The 16,454-nt window shown below is 53.0% G+C and overlaps 1 protein-coding gene across 12 annotated transcripts in view; it reads right to left on the bottom strand.

Moving 5' to 3' along the window:
- The window catches only part of RAP1GAP2 (RAP1 GTPase activating protein 2), a 284,239-nt gene that overhangs the window by 94,883 nt on the left and 172,902 nt on the right, over nt 1-16,454 (bottom strand). Inside the window, exon 1 of one of the 12 annotated variants that reach the window (XM_063629675.1) lies at nt 4,098-4,122. The exons of 10 other annotated variants lie outside the window; for them this stretch is intronic. Coding sequence is in view for 1 of the 2 variants with exons in the window: in XM_055257984.2 (XP_055113959.2) it covers nt 3,893-3,916 (24 nt within the window). In the remaining variant the exon portion in view is untranslated. Of the gene's footprint in view, nt 1-3,892; nt 4,019-4,097; nt 4,123-16,454 lie in introns of those variants that run through there. One more of the 12 variants, XM_055257984.2, reaches the window with a different exon arrangement.

Here is a 16,454-nt window from a genome sequence, read left to right as displayed (position 1 = left end):
TTAGTAGAGACGGGTTTCACCATGTTGGCCAGGATGGTCTCAATCTCCTGACCTCATGGTCCACCCTCCTTGGCCTCCCAAAGTGCTGGGATTACAGGCGTGAGCCACCATGCCAGGCCTCTTCTGTGGTATTGATACTAGCCATCCTAACAGGTCTGAGGTGACATATCACTGTGGTTTTATTTGCATTTCCCTGATGATTAACGACCCTCTCCTATACCTGTTGACCACTTGTATGTCTTCTTTAGACAAGTGTCTATTCAAGTCTTTAGTACACGTTTTTGGTTTTGTTTTTGTTTTTGGAGACAGAGTCCTGCTCTGTCACCCAGGCTGGAGTGCAATGGTACGATCTCAGCTCACTGCCTCATCCGCCTCCCAGGTTCAAGCGATTCTCCTGCCTCAGCCTCCCAAGCAGCTGAGATTACAGGCGTGTGCAACCACACCCAGCTAATTTTTGGATTTTTAGTAGAGACAGGGTTTCACCATGTTGGCCAGCCTGGTCTTGAACTCCTGACCTCAGATGATCTGCCTGCTTCAGCCTCCCAAAGTGCTGGGATTATAGGCGTGAGCCACTGCACCCGCCCCTTTAGTGCACTTCTTAAATCAGGTGAGGCTTTTTTATTATTGAGCTGTAGGAGTTCCTTATACATTTTAAAAATTGACCCCTTATCTGATATATGGTTTGCAAATATTTCCTCCCATTCTGTAGGCTGCTTTTCCACCCTGTTGATTGTTTCCTTTGCTGTGCAGAAGCATAATAATTCTATCTCCATAAAATATCTAGGATGGGTAAATCTATAAAGACAGAAAACAGATTCATGATTGTCAGGGGCTTGGGGGGAGGAAAAAGTGGGGAGTAACTGCTTAAAGGGGTCTTATTTGGGGATGATAAAATATTTTGGAACTAGGCCAGGTATGGTGGTTCACACCTGTCATCCCAGCATTTTGGGTGGCCAAGGCGGGCAGATCACTTGAGGTCAGGAGTTCAAGACCAGCCTGACCAACATGGTGAAACCCCATCTCTACTAAATATACAAAAATTAGCCAGGCATGGGTGATGAGCGCCTGTCATCCCAGCTACTCGGGAGGCTAAGGCAGGAGAATCGTTTGAACTCAGGAGGCGGAGGTTGCAGTGAGCCAATATCACACCACTTCACTCCAGCCTGGGTGACAGAGCAAGACTCCATCTCAAAAATAGAATAAAATAAAAATTGGAATTAGATAGACGTGATGGTTGTACAACATCACGAAAGTACTAAATGCCGCTGAATTGTTCACTTTAAGATCATTAATTTTATGGTATGTAAATTTCACCCATTTTTTTAAAAGAGAAAAAGAGCATGAGACTGAGACAATGGTACACTGAAGAGCACACGGCCATTCCAAAGGGGGGCGGCCACTGTTTACTTATCTCTCACTAAGCTGTCCAGCAGAAAGGCAAGCTCAGTGTTGCTGAAGTTCTCAAAATAAGCCAGAAATCCAATTTTTTGTGTGAGTCTCCCAATGTTTGTACATGGATGACACAAAATTTTAAAAATCTCTATGTGGACCAAATGCAATCATTCTATGAGCCAAATCAGCCCCCAAGTTTCAGCCCCAAACACAAGTTTCAAGCTATGGAAGCCACTGAATGTTCCCGAGCTGGAAGATGAGATGATATTAAGCAATGTTTTAGGAAGTCCCAAGGTATCCTCTGTTGGGCACTGGTGATGTGCCAGGCAGGCACAAGGCACTGAATCGGGCACTTTCCATACGCCTCACACGTACTCGGGGAGGGAGGGCTGGAGGGTTGGGGACAAGTGGTTAAGCAACTTGCCCAAAATGAATCCTGATTCAAATTCAGATCCATCAAGGTTTGCCAACTCAGCATCTCACGTGCATGTCTGACAGGCACCTCAAACTTCCCAAGTTAGAGGCCAAAACAGGAACTCTCCTTCATTCTTTCCCTCAAAAGCCATCTCAGTGACACTCAGGACAAAGCCCAGAGAGTCGGCCGGGCGCGGTGGCTCACGCCTGTCATCCCAGCACTTTGGGAGGCCAAGGCAGGTGGATCACCTGAGGTCAGGAGTTCGAGACCAGCCTGACCAACACGGTAAAACCCCGTCTCTACTAATAATACAAAAATTAGCCGGGCATGGTGGCGTGTCCCTGTAATCCCAGCTACTCCGGAGGCTGACGCAGGAGAATCACTTGAACCTGGGAGGCGGAGGTTGCAGTGAGCGGAGGCTGCAGTGAGCCAAGATCGCGCCACTGCACTCCAGCCTGGGCGACAAGAGCAAAAACTCTGTCTCAAAAAAAAAAAAAAACCCAAGAGTCATCACTGATTTCTTGATCCCTCATCCCCCACATCCAATCCTCCTGGCAAGGCCGCCATCACAAGACAGCCGAAATCTCACCACCTCTCGTCACCTCCACTGCCTCCCTCATCTCACGGCGCCTCAACTGGACAGCGCCTCGGGCTCCTGCCTCCTTCCAACCCCCTCTCAAATCGGTTCCCCACAGAACAGCCACGTGGTCTTTTTTTTGTTTTTGTTGTTTTTATTTTATTTTATTTTTAATTTATTTTTTGGATGGAGTCTTGCTCTGTTGCCCAGGCTGGAGTGCAATGGCGTGATCTCAGCTCACCACAACCTTCGCTTCTGCCTCCTGGGTTCAAGCGATTCTCCTGCCTCAGCTTCCCGAGTGGCTGGGATTACAAGCACGTGCCACCATGCCCAGCTAATTTTTGTATTTTTAGTAGAGACGGGGTTTCACCATGTTGGCCAGGTTGGTCTCAGACTCCTGACCCCAAGTGATCCACCCGCTTCAGCCTCCCAAAGTGCTGGGATTACAGGCATGAGCCACCGTTCCCGGCCCACATGGTCTTTTGAAAGACCAATCAGATGAGATCAGTTCCCAGCTTAAAACTCTCCACTATCCCACTACCCACACCCTGCCAGGGTCCAGAGAGATTGGGCCATTTCTGGCTGGTCACAAGGTCCGCGGTCCCCCCACGGCATCCTGGAGCCCATGGTGGTGCAGCCTGAGATTGGGGAACTCCTTGTTCCAACCCTACAAACAAGTGTCCTGTCACTCCTCACACTTGTCCCTGAATTGTCACCCTCAGCTCCCCTAGAGAAAAAGATGACACAGCCAAGGAGGGAGAAGAAAGGCAAGAAAACAGCCAGTCCCGGGCTGGCAGCAGGCAGAGGAATGAGGAAGAGCCTCACAGTCCCCACCTGGCCAAGTCTGCCTGGGCCCCCCATGGTCACCAGGAGGAGGCACAAAGGGCCTGCCAAAGCTGGAAGAGGGGTCTGCAGAGCCTGTAGGGACAGTGTGGCTTGGCAGCAGAGGACCACGGCTCACACTCTCCTCGCTGGGCCTCACACTAACCACACTCTGAGGCTCCGTGACAGGACACAGAGTCCCCAGAACCACAGCACAAAGAAGAGAGGGCAGGACCCGCAGCCTGGCCAGCTCCAAGCGTCCAGGCCAGGCGGAAGCCCAGCTGAGGAGGTCCTCCCTCTCTCGTCCTGGGAGCTCCCACCTATGCACAGCCTTTGACTGGCACTAGGTCCCCTTGGGCCCCGGCAGGGAGCCGAGAAGCCTTCCCAGAGGAACACAGAAGTGAGTTCTCTCCAGCCCTCTGCCAGGACCCACCTCGAATCTCCAAGCCAGGGAGGAGAGGCCTGGGTGCTGAGTCTGTCCCCTGCCCTCCACGTCCCCCACCCAGAGGCCCCTCTGTCCCTGGTCTCGGTTCCTCCTTCCCCTGAGTGAAGGGTGGCTTCCACGACCCGTGGCAGGCAAACAGCCACTCGGGGCTCCCTGCCAGGTGACAACAGGAGACGCTCTGTTCCCCACCCCCTCCAGGCAGCAGGGCCTGGACGGGCATCCCTCCACCAGGGACACTCACGAAAAGGTACTTTAAGAAATCCATCTTCCGCCAGGGCCTGTGTCCTGAGAGTCGGGGGCCTGCTGCCTTTAGCACCGCTGCAGCTGCTGCTACCACCACGGCGGCGGCTGCCGCTGACGCTGGACAACTTCCTTCAGATCAAACAAGGAACTACAGGACTTGGGTGCCCGCCCGAAGCTGTTAGTCCACACTGACTAGCACTGACCTTTGACCTGTCCTCTGCCGCGGGTGTTTTTCTGGGGAACCCAGAGCTGATGGAGCTGCCACACGCCTTACGTCATAAGGGCAAGGGGGTCCCTTCCAAGGGAGAGGCCCCACGCCAGCAGGTGATGAGTGGACATCCACTGGGGCCTAGGAAGGTAAAGGGGTGAGAAGCCCCCTCCCTCCATCCCTGCCCTGAGTGAGTTCTCAATACTGCTGGCCTGCAAGGCTGGACAGAAGGCAGGACTGGGACACAGGAAACCAGCGACAGTGTCGGGCCTGAAGGAGACCCTGGGTCTGGTGTGTTAGGAGACTCCAGCAGGCTCCACTTGGTGGGGGCCTCAATTTTCCCTTCTCTCAACTGGGAAGCCCTCTCTGTGCAAGAAAAATAAAAACAAATAAAAGAGGGACCGGTGCCTGCATCTTTCGAGGCATTCCCACGCACCTCACGCAACCTAAGAGGTGTGAAGAAAGAGCTAAAAGCGTAAGTGCGCCAGGCAAGGCAGCTCCCGCCTGTCATCCCAGCACTTTGGGAGGCCGAGGTGGGTGGATTACCTGAGGTCAGGAGTTCGAGACCAGCCTGGCCAACATGGTGAAACCCCGTCTCTACTAAAAATACAAAAATTAGCTGGGTGTGGTGGCGCATGCCTGTAATCTCAGCTACTCGGGAGAGTGAGGCAGAGGATCACTTGAACCCGGAAGGCAGAGGTTGCAGTGAGCCAAGACTGCGCCACTGCACTCCAGCCTGGGCGACACAGTGGGACTCTGTCTCAAAAAAGAAAAAAAAAGAATAAGTGGTGGCTTGGAGGGCTGGAAAGGGGTGTGCAGAGGCATAGGGAACTATTTTCTTTGAGGAACAACCTGAATTTTTTTTTTTTTTTTTTTTTTGAGACAGAGTTTCACTCTTGTTGCCCAGGCTGGAATGCAATGGCATGATCTCGGCTCACTACCACCTCTGCCTCCTGGGTTCAAGAGATTCTCCTGCCTCTGCCTCTCAAGAGGCTGGGATTACAGGCGCCCACCACCATACCCGGCTAATTTTTGTATTTCTAGTAGAGATGGGGTTTCGCCATGTTGGCCAGGCTGATCTCAAACTCCTGACCTCAGGTGATCCACCTGCCTAGGCCTCCCAAAGTGCTGGGATTACAGGCATGAGCCATCGCACCCAGCCAGATATTTATTTTTTTATCCAAGGTGTTTTGTGTGTGTGTTACTCTGTTTAAAAAAAAATTAACATGGTTTAAATAAAGATAGCAGTGCTCATGCCCTGTAATTATCTTACCAAAAAAAATTTCAAATAAATATAGCGAATGGCTGCGGGAGACACACCATGAGCTCAGCGCAAAGAGGGACCTGGTGCCGTGGGGGAGGAGGCAGCCCCGGCTTAGCCCACGGCTCCCCTGGGTCTCACAGTCTCTTTCCAACACTAATAACACGTCACACTCCATACCCATCCAGGGCCCTCGGTTCTGTTCCAGCTTTGGGAGGAAAGCAAGGTCCTCAGCTTGGAAGGAAGGGAATGAATTTTTTAAACTCTCAAAACAAGGCAGTGTGGTGTGGGAGAAACAGCTCCAGACCTCGCGTGGGGCAGACAAGCTACTAACTCGTGGCTCTGCTGCGGACAAGCTGCGTGGGTTAGTCACTCAGCCTCTGAGCCTCAGCTTCTATATCTATAAAATGGGAGAAATATAAGCCACTCTGCAAAGTGGCTGTAGAATAGGACATGACGTACGTGCTGTGTCCAGAGCAAGATGAGACACGAAATGTCCTCTGTCGATGGCAATTGTTATGATCATCGATCCTTCCTCCCAGCCCTGGCTCTGTGCTCGCTCCCTGCTCCTCTCCAGCCTGCCAGCAGACACAAAGCCCGTCTCCTCTCTCCAGCACAGCCCTATCCTGTGCTTGCTTCAGCTCCAGAACCCTACAGTCTTCCAAGGGAGAACAGAGGCCAGGAAATGTCTCCAGGGGCTGGGGGAAGACACAGCTTCATTGAGGCCAGGCAGAAAAGACCTCGGCACAGGTCCATCCCCAGGGGCTTGAAATGACGCTGGAGGTCAGGGGATAAGGGCGGAGAGGAGCATAGCTCTAGGATGTGAACTGCGCCACCTCCCTCCTTTGGAAGATCCATGTGCTAGAGGGACCCCTAGCTGCAGAGAGGCCTGGCAATGTCCCTTCCAGCTCAAAATTCTGACATAAAAGACCATCTTGGAGAAGGGATATTGTCAAGTTCACGAGCCTCGCTGTCCCTACTGAGCCCTTCTCTCCTTCCCCTGGAAAAAGGGACCCAGGATAAGCCTCGTGCATCCTCAACATCCTTCCAGCTCCCTCCTGCACGTGCTGCTGGCCTGGCTCATCTCCACTCCTACTCAGAGCCAGTGAGTCATTCAGCACAGTGTCCCCCAGCACACCCTGCCATGCCCATTCCTGCAGCCCCAGCCTCAGGAACGTGGCATGCCCCAAGCTGGAAGGACATGCCATATCCAGAACATTTCTGCAACCCCCTTGGCCATAGCATCCCAGGGTCCAGAAAACAAAGGATCTAAGCTCCTGCCTCTTTGCGGAAATGCATTCAGAAGAAGCAAGGAAGAAGAGAGATGGAGAACAAACTTACTGATCTCCTCCGGGCCAGGCACAGCCTTGGAGCTGGAGACCCAAGGAAGATCACCCTCGGTCCCTCTCCTCCTTCCCACTCCACTTTATTTGCTTGACTCCTACTTGTCCTTTAGCTCTTAACTTGGAGGTCACCTCCTCCAGGAAGCCCTCTTGGTCTCCACCCTCCTCCCTGTCCCAAGGTGGTACTCCCGTCCTGCACATACCTTATCCAATCACTTATCTCTCAGCCTTAAAACTTCTTGTTTGTCTGTTTCCCCCATTTCATCTGTAATCCCAGCACCTCGCACACAGGTGCAGTAAACACTTGCTGAATGAATAACTGAAGAAAGGAACTGACTTCAGTCTGGTGACTATGACAGTCATAGAAGCAAATAATTACAAACCAGAAAACAAAGAGTAAGGAGCATGGGCAAAGCCCACGCCTGCTGGGCGCACAGAGGAGTGGGCGATGGCTCTCCTGCAAGGAAGGGGGTCCGGGAGGACCTTCTAGAGGGTTATTCCCTCCGTTTTGGAGATAAAGCCGCAGAGGTAAAAGGGAAATCAGGGCTGCATCTAAGGGTACACAGTAACAGAGCAAGACTCAATATCAAAGCCCAGGACCCATTCCTACCACCTCCCATTTGACCCTCAGGATCATCCATTTTGGGGCACCAGGGGAGGGTAACTAAAGCTCAGAGAGGTTAACTGGCCTGCTGAAGGTCACACAGCCTGTTAATAGCAGAGCCAAGTGTTCTGAGTGAAAGAGGTTCGAGGCAGAGAGGAAGGAGAGGAAGAGGGAGGAAGAAGGTGAGTGTGTTTGTGTTAACCTCAGAGGGCACAAAGGAGGGTCTGGCTGGCAGAGAAGGCCCACAGGCCCTGGCAGGGTCACGAGCAGAGAGCAGTGTGGCCACACTCTCACATCCTCTCCATGGCCAGGGGAGGTAACCAAGCAAAGAAGGAGGCATGAAGGCCAGCGAGACAAATAGTACTTAAGAGGCAAAACTAGGTGGGGGGGGGGGGGAGGGACAGCATTAGGAGATATACCTAATGCTAAATGAGGAGTTAATGGGTGCAGCACACCAACACGGCACATGGATACATATGTAACGAACCTGCACATTGTGCACATGTACCCTAAATCTTAAAGTATAATAATAAAAAAAAAAGAGGCAAAACTGGCCACCGGCCACTGGAGGTGGAGACAGGGAGAGGAGATGGCAGTCTGCGCACATCTCCCCGCTGTCAAATTAGCCTCCTGAGCCTCTGAATGAGACCTCTCTTCTCTCGAAACCAGAAACCCCATTATTAAGGATGCCCAGCAGTGACCATTCATTTATAAAATGCCCCGGCTGGAGCAAGCCCGCCAGATCGGCCGCGTTTCCTTCCTTGCTCGTGGCTTTTCTCCAGCAGCTGCAATCCGGTGAAGAGAGCGTGGGACTGAGTGTCAGACAGACCAGCCTCCAAATCCCAGCCCGGTCACCGGCCAGCTATGAGGCCTCGCGCCTCACTTGCCTCCTTTGTGACACTGGAGTAATGATCCCCACCCTCCGGCACTTCCGAAGATCAAATGAGACCACAAATGTGAACGTGCTTGATATTGCAACAGCGATCGAACAACAAATGTCTGCCGGCTCTATGTGTATTGGATTTATAGAATTAATTTCAGGATGGAGGCAGGGGGGTGACATTTATTGAGCTCTCACTCTATCTGTCAGACCCTTGACTAAAGATGTGGGACGTTCCCTTTTGTGTGTGTGTGTGTGTGTGTGTGTGTGTGTGTGTGTGTGACAGAGTTTCACTCTTACTGCCCAGGCTGGAGTGCAATGGCACAATCTCAGCTCACTGCAACCTCCGCCTATCAGGTTCAAGCAATTCTCCTGCCTCAGCCTCCCAAGTAGCTGCGATTACAGGCACCTGCCACCACACCCAGCGTATTTTTTGTATTTAGTAGAGATGGGGTTTCACCATGTTGGTCAGGCTGGTCTTGAGCTCCTGATCTCAGGTGATCCACCTGCTGCGGCCTCCCAGAGTGCTGGGATTACAGGTGTGAGACACTGCACCTGGCCTGAATAGGGTCTTTTATCTGATCCTCACGACCACCTGTGAGGCAAATATTATCATTACACCCGCTCTGTCGTTGAGAAAACTGAGGCTGAGAGTTAAATATCTAGATCAACAGGCAATGCAAACCCGTAGTCAGCCTCCAGGGTCCAAGTTTTGAGCCTCTACACTAATAGGGCTTGAGTGTATTGTCTAAATCAGCTGGTTGATACAGACGGTACAGGATGCCGAGAGATCAAATCCCACCTGTCTTCCCTAAAGCTTTGCTGAAGCCCCTCAGCCAGAATTCCCATGGCACTTGAGTTGGTTTTGGTAGGCGTCATATTCTGTTTCACACGAATAGCTAAGACTGATCTTTCCTCTAAACTGCACACCTTGCAGGCAGAAGCCATATTTACACACACCACAGTTGCGCACACACTAGATTTCATCAAACCTAAAAGGACATCCACTGGAAGGTACACATTATTTTGTGCTCCGCTAAGAAAGCAAAAATGCTTCCAATTACAAATTATGGTGTGCTACTGCTTATGAGATGCGTCCTGATTTCAGAGTTGTTAAATGGGAGGGAAGAAAGTGTCTTAGAAGCAATGAAATACAGTAGTAGACACTCAGTAATTATTTGTACTCAGTAATTATTTCTTGGGGTAATGGAAAGAACACGGGATTTGTAATCTCAAGACTCAGGTTTGTGTCTTACCAGCTGGCAAAAAGGAGTATTTCATTTTCTTCTCCGCACAATGGGGAAATCATTCTTCTCTTCTGCAAGAACCAGAAGAGTTCAAGAAAGTGCTTTGTAAGGCTGGGCGCGGTGGCTCACGCCTGTCATCCCAGCACTTTGGGAGGCCGAGGTGGGCAGATCACTTGAGGTCAGGAGTTCAAGACCAGCCTGGTCAACATGGTGAAACCCCGTCTCTACCAAAAATACAAAAATTAGCCCAGCAGGGTGGCACGTGCCTATAATCCCAGCTACTCAGGAGGCTGAGTCAGGAGAATCACTTGAACCCAGGAGGCAGAGGTTGCAGTGAGCCAAGATCGTGCCATTGCACTCCAGCCTGGGCGACAGAACAAGACTCTGTCTCAAAAGAAAAAGTGCTTTGTAAACAGTCAAGTACCGAACCAACCTAAAGTACAAACAGGATAAAGATGAGGCATGGATGACGGACGCCATCCGTGGCTATGAGCAAAGACGGGTGACCCTGTGGGTATCTGCAAGAGGCTCTGTAAGGGCAGTGGCTGCCTTGGGGCAATCGGCCCCATTTTTCCAAGAAACAACTGGGGCTCCTGCTTCCAAGCTGCCCACGCTGGTTAAGGCGCAAGGTTCCTACGCCACAGACTCTCCGAGGCAGGCTTTGCAGCGTCAGCTGGCCGAGCTCCTAGTCCTGATCCGGTCTTCAACCTGAAACTTCCAGTCTTCCCCCAAAGTGGGGCTCACCTTCAGGTCTAAGCCTCTTAGTGGGGGAACTGGAAAAAAGCAGCTCTGGAAATCTCTTCAGGTTATTCAAGACTAACCTTGCCAGCTCCGTAACAGGGTCAACTAGAGGGTTAGGCATTCTAGGAGAGGCAACAGCTCAGGCAAAGGCTGAGAGGCAGGAAAGCGAGCAGGGGGCTGGTTTGGCATCGGTCTCCCCAGCAGCCACAGCTGTGGTCCCATCTTCTCCGCCGTGTCTCTCTCTGAAGAATGGGAATAAAGAGCCCCCCAGGCTGACAGTGTGGGAGAAAACGGAGGTGTTGGCCTCCCGGAAAATCTCTGCTTCCCTCCAAGCTTCCTTGTCCCTGGAAAATGCAAAGCGCCATGGGTTCGGCAGCTTGTACCCTTTCCTAACTGGCCCTGGCAGGCAGGTGTCTCGCTGTGTCAGAGGCACGGCTGGCCCCCTCCCTCACTTGGCGGTGGTCTCTGCCCCCCAGGCAAGGTTCCTCTCTACACCAGGCACTTTACTGGCCCTGGCAGGCAGGTGTCTGGCTGTGTCAGAGGCACGGCTGGCCCCCTCCCTCACTCCGCAGTGGTCTCTGCTGCCCAACAAGGTTCCTCTCTACACCAGGCACTTTCCAACTTGCTCACCCGCCCACACGGCTCCATTTCCTTCCACTCGCCCTTCTCTCTTCCCGCCCTCTCCTGCCCACTGTCTGGCTGGCTCGTGGAGGAGGGAAACCACAGCCATGCTGCCCTGCACGCGGGGACACTGGGCCTCCTCCCTTCCACCAAGCAAGTGTTGAGAACCAGGCACTCCAGATCCCGGTGCCATTCCCCTCCTCCCACAATCCCAGCCTCGACCTGTACCTGGAGGAGGAAAGGGGCTGAAGAAGCTTCTGGGTTTGCCCATCCAGAGGGAACACATCACAGACCAGACGTGGAACCCATACCCTGTCCGTGGTCCCTGCTCTCCTTTTCTTTTTTTTTTTTGAGATGGAGTCTTGCTCTATTGCCAGGCTGGAGTACAGTGGTGCAATCTTGGCTCACTGCAACCTCTGCCTCCCCTGGGTTCAAGTGATTCTCCTGCCTCAGCCTCCTAAGTAGCTGGGATTACAGGCGCCCGCCACCACTCCTGGCTAATTTTTGTATCTTTAGTAGAGATGGGGTTTCATCATGTTGGTCAGGCTGGTCTCGCCCAGCTAATTTTTTGTATTTTTAGTAGAGACGGGGTTTCACCCTGTTAGCCAGGATGGTCTCGAACTCCTGACCTCATGATCTGCCCGCCTCGGCCTCCCAAAGTGCTGGGATTACAGGTGTGAGCCACCGCGCCCGGCCTCCTGACTATCTCAGAAGCTATCTCCTGCCTGGGCTCTCCTTCCACCTCCCCAACCCCTCTGGACAGAGTCCAGCAACATCTCAGGGGACCATGAACTCAGCGGCCACAGAGGAGGGTGGCCTAGTCCTGCCAGTAACTTGGCTAGGACCCACAGCTCACTTCACGCATCTCCAGAATAAAGATTCTCTATCTATTCTCACTGTCCAACTCACTTCCAGGGCTGTACAGATCAGACTGAATCAAAAGTTGCAACCCTGCTGCTCACACTGTGTTTTAAAAAATAATAAAAAAAATAGGGTGGGTGCGATGGCTTACGCCTGTAATCCCAGCACTTTGGGAGGCCGAGGTGGGCGAATCACGAGGTCAGGAGATGGAGACCATCCTGGCTCACACAGTGAAACCCCGTCTCTACTAAAAATACAAAAAAAAATTAGCTGGGTGTGGTAGCAGGCGCCTGTAGTCCCAGCTACTCAGGAGGCTGAGGCAGGAGAATGGCGTGAACCCGGGAGGCAGAGCTTGCAGTGAGCCGAGATCGCGCCACTGCACTCCAGCCTGGGTGACAGAGCGAGACTCCGTCAAAATAATAATAATAATAATAAATAAAAAATAAAAAGGATGCAATCTCACAGAATTTCCAAAGCAAGAGGCATCATATGCCAAGACACATACCACATACTGACCACCATTCCTCCCTCTCCTCTCCGTGAGCTCTGGGTCCCACGCTTGTTATGGGATATGCAGTTGGCCACTCTCCCTCCTCCTCCACTGGGGCTGCAGAGAGACCATGAGGTGCCCCCTCACCACCAACAGCCTTAACTGCTCCAGAACTTGGCCGCTCCCACACCCTCCTGCCTAGAGACCCCCAGCCCGGCACCCTCTGCTTCAGCGCAAATGAGGAAAACACAGGGTCCCATCCCCCATGCCCACATCAGCACTGCTGGGGAGCAGCAAAAGCAGATTTACAGATGAGCTAAACCAGAATTTCAATTATCTGGACTCTTCCTGTTAACATCCTCCTCCACCTGGGACAATGGATTACTGGGACTTCGCTGAAGCCATCCCTGGCCTAGTGCAGAGCAGGTGTTGATCAAACGTGCCGGACTGAGAACTGAATATATCATCATATATCTTTGTGCTGCTGGGTTGCATTGAGTAAAGGGCAGTGTCAGCAAAGGAGTCATGAGAAGCTGGAAATTTTGGGGGGCTTGTGCTTCTGATGTGCCTGAGAGATGCCATCTCCATAACCGCAACTCAGCCCCAGCATCCCCTAACCCGCCCTTCCCCTCACCAGAGGGAAGAGGAAGGCTGAGCAAGGGGCCCGCCTCCTCACTTGCTGGGAGTTTCATTTCAGGCTGACCTGCAAGAAGAGGGGACGTCTGCAAATCGCACGTTCTGTTCCTTTCCCATCTTCCAGTTAATGATTACTTAAATAAGTGCTTCGGTCCCGAGTGATTCTGTCAGTCAGTCCCTAAGGTCCAAGAGCCTAATTATACATGAACAACCGCATGGGGACTTTAATGCTAAACAGCTCTCTTCCCTATAAGCCGTATGTTAAATAACATGATTACCCCACCCCCTTTTGCCAGCTGGGGCTGAAGAAGGGGGTGCTGGGGCAAACGAGGCCCTAAAGAGGTTGGGGTAGGGACAATGGGCTGTCCTTCCCGGCCCTGCTGTCCTGGCTGGGGGAATCACTCAGCTGCAGATACATTCACACCAACGTGGCATCCCACAATATCCACCCCCAAACAGACGTCCAAAACACTTGATACAACAAAGAACTACCCAAAACATTCACAGTCACGTTCACCCGACACACACACACACACACACACACACACACGAGAAACACTCACTCATGGCAAACATACACGCCTAGTCTTCAGCCAGGTTTATCAGCCCAAAAGGCGGGGACCATGACCCAGCTGCACACACCCTCCTGCCATCAACAGTTATCATCTGTTGCGGTTTCTCTTCTTTTTTTTTTTTTTTTTTTTTTTGATACAGAGTCTTGCTCTGTCACCCAGGCCACAGTGCAAGGGCATGATCTCGGCTCCCTGCAGCCTCTGCCTCCCGGGTTCAAGCTATTCTCCTGCCTCAGCCTCCCAAGTAGCTGAGATTACAGGGCATGCCACGCCCGGCTAGTTTTTTTGTATGTTTAGTAGAGATGAAGTTTCACCATGTTGGCCAGGAGTTGGTCTCAAACTCCTGACCTCAAGTGATCTGCCCGCCTCGGCCTCCTGAAGCATTGGGATTACAGGCGTGAGCCACCGTGCCCAGTTCTTTTGTTTTGTTTTGTATTTTATTTCTTTGTTTCGATTTTGTTTTTCTTTTCGTTTTGTTTTGTGCAGTTTCTAATTTGCCTGTCCCGTGGCCCCCCACTCAAGCACACAGGCAACACAAGAGACACACAGAGTAAAGGAGGACACGTTAGAGACGTCAGCCTTTGTCTTACAATCCAACAGCTTTTCTACCAAAGGAGATCGATGCCTCTGTGCGTGTGTTTGAAGCGGCATTCCCACCTGGCTCCAAGAGCTGGTGCTGCCTTGCAGACCTTGGGCTGAAGCTGCAGGCCGGGCAAGACCAAAACACCGGATGAGCCTGCGAAGTAGGAGATGCAAGCAAGTAACAGAAGCCTCCACTCCAAGTGAGGAAGCTACCACGCCCCCACTCAGGCCTGGTCTAATGAGGTCTCCAGGGCACCTGAGCACTGAGGCCGGCAGTGGACGCACGGCAGGGTCCCAGTTCCTGGCCGCCTGACCCTCTGGGTCTACCCAGCTGACACAGTGAGCAGCTGGTGGGCTTGTCACCCCTCCCCAGACCCCCAGCCCCAGCCACAGGCTTCCACCTGGTATTGATGGTATTGGCCACAAGGGGGCCTGGTGAGCCATTGTAAGAAGGTCCAGACCCACAGCTGGGGCAATCAGGCTCCCCGTCATCTCCCAGCCAGTGATGGATGAGGCTGAGGCAGTTGACTGCAAGGCAGATCCATCTCAAAGAGAGCCCTGGCCTCTTACAGTCCCAGACACCCGTCCAGGAGCCTTTCAGCGCCACACAGGGCAGGTGACACACCGTGGCCCCAAGGCACTAAACTAGGAGGTCCTTTGGCCACACAGCTACTCAGAGGGAAGGGTGAACAGGGGGCCCCGAGAGTGACGAGTCTGCTCATCGTGGCCCTGCCCCCCGAGGCCTGAAGGACAGGCCATGTCTACTGGAGAAGGGGGGTGCACTGGTGATCTGGGGGTGCACTGGTGACCTGGGCTGAACCTACAAGGCTCAGGCTGGGCACATGTCCTCAGGACCGTCGTCTCCTGGAACTATCAGGCAGCCTGGATCAGGGCTGCCTCTGGAAAACAGTGTACCCAGGAAAGGAGCCCACTGCCTTCGTGGAGCGGGGCAGGGCAGTCCCGGGGTCTTCACTACCAGGGGCATAACCTGGCCTTGAACATGAAAGCCAGGGAAGGGGAGGAAGCCTAAGCAATGGAAGAGGGCAAGCATGAGGCACATGCAGGGAAAACAGTCAATCTCGCCTGCTCCCCGTGTTGATGCCAAACGATCCCTACCAGGAATGACTTTACCAGGAACCAACTCACCAAGTGCCCCGGGAGATGCCCCAGGCAGCCGTGTGTGCACCTCCAGCAAAGAGGAGGCTGGCCTACCTTCTCCCACCCTCCAGATGGAGCACCCCTTCCTCTTAATAAATGCCGCCCATCACAGCCAACTGGCCGGACCAGTGGACTGCCAGATTCCAGCCCTCACTCATCGCCTGTGCCGGGTGCCCATGCAAACCCTCCACAGGCCCTGCTGCCTCCACAGCCTCTTTGCAGCCCGAGGCAGACAGAAATCTGCGTGAGCTTCCCCAAAGGCCCCTGCCTTTTATTTTTTTCTTGAGATGGAGTCTCACTCTGTCGCCCAGGCTGGAGTGCAGTGGCGCAATCATGGTTCACTGCAGCCTCAAACGCCTGGGCTCCAGGGATCCTCCCACCTCAGCCTCCCAAGTAGTTGGGACTACAGGTGTGCACCTCTATGCCCAGCTAGTTTTTGTTTTTTAGAGACAGGGTCTTGCTATGTTGCCCAGGCTGGTCTTGAACTCCTGGCTTCAAACAATTCTCCTGCCTCGGCTTCCCAAAGTGCTGGGATTACAGGTGTGAGCCACTGAACCCAGACAGCTCCCCACCCTGGAAGCTTCATCCAGCCAGTGAATCCAGACCAGCCCAAGGGTCTCTCGGGAGCCTGCCCAGAGCGATCAGGATGATAGTCTGCATGAGGCTAAGGCTATAACGGAGCCCCCCCGACTCCCCATCCCTCACGACAGCTGACAACCAATTCCCAGAGGAGACCATCTGGGTCTTGGTGCAGGGCCCCCACACGCATCGAGCGAGGAGAATTAGAGATTATCGGTGGGCTGGAAGGCGCTGCCGGAGTGTTTGCCCGCCAGTGATATTGAATTTTAAACATGTGTGCCTGTTTACTCGCCCTGCTGGAGCCTCACTGACTGCCCCGTAGCCAGGCAACACTATCTGACCTGGGGGACCACGAGGAGGACTTTCCATGCCAGACAGGTTACCTGGGGAGGGTTATCTACGTGCTGCTCATCTGAGCAGAAGGCAGTGCCTCCGTCCCCTCCCACACCTTCCCACCCTCACCCCCAGGCGACCCCAGACCCGCAGGCTGTCAACCATGGACAGTCCACTTTGTCAGGACGAAACAGAGGGTGCCCCTGGTCCTCCTGGGAATGGAAGCAGTGGCGTGATTAGAACCGGACAGAAGCAGATTGCAGGATTAGGTGTCATTATCAATGTGGGAGCCAGCTTTGCTGTTTCCCCGCCGGCCGCATGGAGAGCCAGCAGGCTGAAACTGCAACAAGAAAGATTCAGGTTAGATGGGAGGAAGGTGGCAATGTGTGAATGGGAAGCGGACAATGGCACCTTCTTTCAAGTAAAATTGGGCAAGTCCAAATC

This window comes from Symphalangus syndactylus, chromosome 20, assembly GCF_028878055.3.
Source record: "Symphalangus syndactylus isolate Jambi chromosome 20, NHGRI_mSymSyn1-v2.1_pri, whole genome shotgun sequence".
Lineage (NCBI taxonomy): Eukaryota > Metazoa > Chordata > Mammalia > Primates > Hylobatidae > Symphalangus > Symphalangus syndactylus.
The sequence above is the reverse complement of the archived record's forward strand: the minus strand, read 5'-3'. Positions and strand labels throughout refer to the sequence as shown.